This window comes from Triticum urartu, chromosome 7 (assembly GCF_003073215.2).
Source record: "Triticum urartu cultivar G1812 chromosome 7, Tu2.1, whole genome shotgun sequence".
Lineage (NCBI taxonomy): Eukaryota > Viridiplantae > Streptophyta > Magnoliopsida > Poales > Poaceae > Triticum > Triticum urartu.
This window is the reverse complement of record NC_053028.1, coordinates 601,014,318-601,019,081: the sequence shown is the minus strand read 5'-3', so window position 1 is coordinate 601,019,081 and position 4,764 is coordinate 601,014,318. Positions and strand designations below refer to the sequence as shown.

The window sequence follows — 4,764 nt, the reverse complement described above, 5'->3', positions numbered from 1 at the left end:
TGGAACCACCAACATTTTCACTTTCATTGAGATAGATTTCATTTTTTCTTTCGCCGTCGAAAAAAAGAGGGATGGGATGCCGATGAACTACGCCTTTCGATGGTTTCGATGACGGAACCAAAACAGTGTGCAGTACACCGGCCGTGTGTCTGTGTGGATGGGTCGCGCATTTCGACTTCATGTGGGTGCGTACAGTATCTATCTATACGATATCTATCTATCTACCGCTGTACCACAACTTTGGTTGGTCTAGCAAATAATTGAAGAGCGCCGCCCCAAGCAGAAGTAGCAGGCGGAGAGAGAGGGGGAGCTTCCCTTTCGGGCTTCACCCACACCCAGTGCCGGACTCCCCAATACGACCGCCCAACCAACACAAAGAAGAAGCAGCTTGACCTTGACCTTGGGGTCGGCGACGCAGCCGGCGGCGGCGGCGGGGGCGATCTGTCCACCCATGGACACGGACATGGACGAGTTCAGCAACCCAGGTGACCACCACCTCCCGTCCGTCCGTCCGTCTTCTTCTTTTTCTTTCTTTCTTGATTGATTTTATTCGCCCCCGGCCGGCCGGAGAAAAATGCCGCCTTCTCTTACACCGATCTGTGGCCCCATCCGTGTCCAGGCTGCGGCGGGACGGGCGGCGCCGGCTGCGACTGCCGGGACTGCGAGGACTACTGGAACCACGACCACGGCCACGCCAAGCAGTTCCTCCTCTTCGCCTCCGACCACAAAGATTTTCTGGTGAGAACCCCTCCTGCTCCCCCTTCTCTCTCTCTCTCTTTCTCGGTTCTGACTTCCCTCTGTACATTTCCTCATTCAAGGGTTCAATTTGAGGGTTTTTGGGGGCTGAAAAAAATGTTTAATTTCATCCTTGGCTTAAAATGTTGCTGCAAAATCTGCCTGGGAATGGATAGAACATGACATTTTGCCTGGGGGGAAATTTGTTTCACAACATGTGTACGTAATGTACCAGGAGGTGGCAGGAACAAGTCTGTACTGTGTGTTTATTGGTGAGCACTTTTTGCAAGGGAAAAGAATGATTCCCTTCCAATGCTGCTAGTGTTAGTCAATTCATCCTGTTGCTGCTCCTAGCAAGGGAGGGGTTTTCAGGATTATTTTGGGGGTGTTCAATTTTCACTCAAGAAACATGTTTAATTTCATTCTTATCTATGCCATGTGTGCCTGGAATAGGTGGCGTATTCATGGTAGAATTGTTTCAGGATATTTAGTTTTGGAAGAACCAACTCACAACACTATGAAGAGGTAGCAGGAAGGCAAACACTCTGTACATGTGTGTCAAACTAATCGTTGATACTGCAAGTGAAGCTACTACTCCCTCCGTTCCATATTACTCGTCGCTGATTTAGTACAAAGTTGTACTAAATCAGCGACGAGTAATATGGAACGGAGAGAGTAGCTCTTATGGAGATAGAGAATAACTACACTGCTGCCTGTGTGTGAACCTCTTATGGAGATCGATACTACTAGTACTGTACACTGCAGATGCACTGCATACCAATACCCTGAGCCCGGTATTTATTAATGTTCACCAAAAACTTTGTTTTGTTTGTTTTCCATATCCTCTGCTAGTGCATGCAATCTGAATTGTGTCAGGCATTTTCTTCAAATAGTGTGAAACTCAATGCCCACAAACGCTGAAACCTGTATCTAACTCTAACAAAAGTGAATCTTTCTGACAGTGCATACCGTGGGAGGTCAGAAGACAGCTGAGAAATGTGATCACCGATGGCGAGCCTATCAAACTTGAAGCTCCCGATGGCCAGATGTACAGTGTTAAATTCGTCAAGTTCGGCCTGATAACTCTTACGACTGGCTGGCGGCGCTTTGTGAATGCAAATCGCATACGACAAGGTGACCCCATCTTGTTCGTCTACTGTGGGAGCTCCACGTTCAAGGTCCACATATGCAGTTCATCCAGTCACAAGAATTCTCTGCCCTGTTCTCAACAGCCTCCCAACATCCTTAGAGCTGTTCCTCCTCATGATCGTCATGTGCTGAATGGTAAAGTGAATTAAGACCTTCAAGTCGGGTGATTTTGGTAATGCTTTTCTGATCAATGTAACAGTTTTCTTTCTTGATGCGCAGAACAAATGGTGCCTGGTCCTGCACATGTTGGCTATACCATATCCCTTGGGACCTGGCTAACCAAAGAACAAAAGAAGAAAGTGCTAGAGCTAGCTGATAGCAGCATGAGGTCTGAAATTCCTCTGCATGTGGCAGCTATGATCAAAAGAAATGCCAACGAGGACTGCTATGTTGTAAGTTGCATCCTTCCTCACATAATTTCCTGGTCGTGTTTGTTACTCTGATCCATAGGCTATTAATTCCTGCTTGTATTTTTTTTCTGTTCTTGCAGTACATACCGTTGAGGCTTTTGGACAATTTCAAAGAGGGGGTAACTGAAGCTGCCATTCAGCTTGAAGCCCATGGCAACGACATGGTATACAGTGTTGGCACAAGCAAGCACAGTGATGATCAAGTAATCCTCCAATCTGGGTTGAGTCATTTTGTAGCTTCTCTCCGCATACAAGACAACGACCTCCTCGTCTTCAGAAACAAGTGGAAAGACCGCCTTGAAGTTCTTGTCCTTGATCCGAGCGGCTGTGAGAAAACTTGTTTTGCCATGGGAAACTCTTCAAATGCTCAGGAGATGGCTTCGACATCCTCCCCTTGTACTAAGTCAGGTAATAGTATTGTAGTTAGTTACCATGTGTATTTCTTTCCATTTACCATATTTTAGACGATCAACTTGTGGTTATCGTATGCTAACCACAACAGAGTATGGCATGTTTTTTCAGGATACATCGCTGGCAAGTCGAATGAAACAAGTTCAGAAGCTCCTATGTCCAACAAGTCCTACATATTACCCGAACGGAAGAACCTAACTATGCAACAAGAGAAGAAAGTAAAGGAGAAAGTCCGGTCGATAGGATCTGAATTCCCTGTGTTTGTGAAGGTGATAACGGCACGCGATTTATCGAAGCCAACAAAGCTGGTGAGTTCAGAACTTCAGATGCCATGTGCAAAATGTATAGTCCATTTCTCATCCGAAAGCTCGCAAATTTAGAACCATTTTCTTGCTGAATTAATTATCGGCCTGAAATTCGATCGCCATCTTGACGCACTCTTTTCTGAACAGAATTTCTGCGTGGAATATGCTTCGGCGTGTCTCCCGCTCGAACAAACACCTCTCCTACTTGGGCTGGCGGGCAGCACGATGCAGTGGCCTACAATGCTGACCGTCATGGAATATACGAATTGGAGGATGATTTCCTTACTCTGGAAGGACTTTGTCTTGCAGACCGAGATGAAGGCGGGAGACATCTGCCTCATCGAACTGGCAGACAGGAGCAGCAAGAGCCTCAAGATGATGGTCCATCTGATCCGCAAGTCGGAAATGCAGCTCTAGCTCTTAACAAGCATCTAGTTAGTGGTCTCTTTGTGTGTGGTCTGTAGTATGATGACTTTTAACTCAGCTGATGTATGCATTGCTTGATGATTATTTGGAACAACCTGATGTTAAGCAGGTCTCTAATGTGTAATGTAATCTGGGGAAACACTGAACCCTTGACCCACCTCTAGCACTGCTGCTGCTGCTGATGATGATTATTATTTTTTATTTGAAGACAGATTTTATTTTATTTCTGATTTATTTAATTTATATTGTTGCGACAAATCTTGTTCTGTCGCTCACTGGGGCGTCTCCAGCTGACCAAAAATTTCTTCAGCATCGTGCTTGTGTTCCCTACTTGCATGTGTGGCTGCTTCAATTTGGACCTGTTTTCTTGTTCAAAATGTTGTGAGTTGCATGAATGAGCAGATAGATGATTCAACCACACCGTCTAAACCTGATGTAAGGGGTCAGCTGCTCTGAATCTCTTTCAAGATCATATAAATTATGTACTTGCAATTAGTTCAGTGCTCTTTTGGGTATGTTATTTGTTCTAATAACGTGTCTCAAGGTACTCTAACTATGGTGAGGGACTGCACCGTGGATCTTCATCGGGTGGCGGCCGTGGTTATAACCAGTACAATTCCGAGAACACTGGACATTTTCAAGGTCCACCCGGTAATTTTGTTGAAGGTGTTGCCGGACCCAGGGATCGATTCCGAGGTGTCTATCATCGCGGTGGGAGAGGGAGACGACCACCACCGCCTCGACACTACTCACCGCCACCACCGCCTACTGCGGATATGGCCTCGGAGGAGGAGCTCGAGCATACAGCTGATGGGGTGGGAGACCCATCCACGTTACCCGCGGTGGCAGTGGACGCGGTTCGGGCTCTCGCAGCAGTGCATGTTCCGGTGACTACAGGAGGTGTTAAATCTAAGGATGGCACGTCTGATAAAAGGCCGGAGAAAGCGGAGGGCGAAAAGCTCTCTAAGTGGGCAATTAAGAAGAAAAAGTTGCCTTGTTATAGATGTGGTGAACCGGGTCATTTCGTGGTAGAGTGTACGAATGAGCTTTGTGATTATTGCCTCCGCTCCCAGCATGTGACCGGGGAATGCCCTCTCCTTTCTGGTCCTAAGCCTGGCATTAACATCTTTGGGGTCTGCTGTAAGGAGTTGATGTTCTTTGAGACACCGGAGGTGGATCCTCTACCACAGATGATTGAGAGTTCTTTCCCGGCAGTTATCAGAGTTACTAATGGACAGTTGACCGAGGCTCAGATCGTCAGACAACTACGTGAGTTAGTGCCGGGTAATTATCAGTGGCAGCTGAAGCAGTTAGAAGGTCGGTCTTAT

General features: G+C 46.7%; 1 protein-coding gene across 1 annotated transcript; it reads left to right on the top strand.

Annotated features, from left to right (window-relative positions):
• The first annotated feature begins 259 nt into the window (after positions 1-259).
• Positions 260-3,659, top strand: LOC125520098 (putative B3 domain-containing protein Os03g0621600). The gene is made up of 7 exons (XM_048684922.1): positions 260-485; positions 620-738; positions 1,698-2,019; positions 2,104-2,276; positions 2,375-2,702; positions 2,817-3,013; positions 3,158-3,659. Exons 1-7 carry the CDS (start codon positions 452-454, stop codon positions 3,425-3,427), a joined length of 1,443 nt encoding a protein of 480 aa, XP_048540879.1. The 5' UTR covers positions 260-451; the 3' UTR covers positions 3,428-3,659.
• The last annotated feature ends 1,105 nt before the right edge of the window (positions 3,660-4,764 follow it).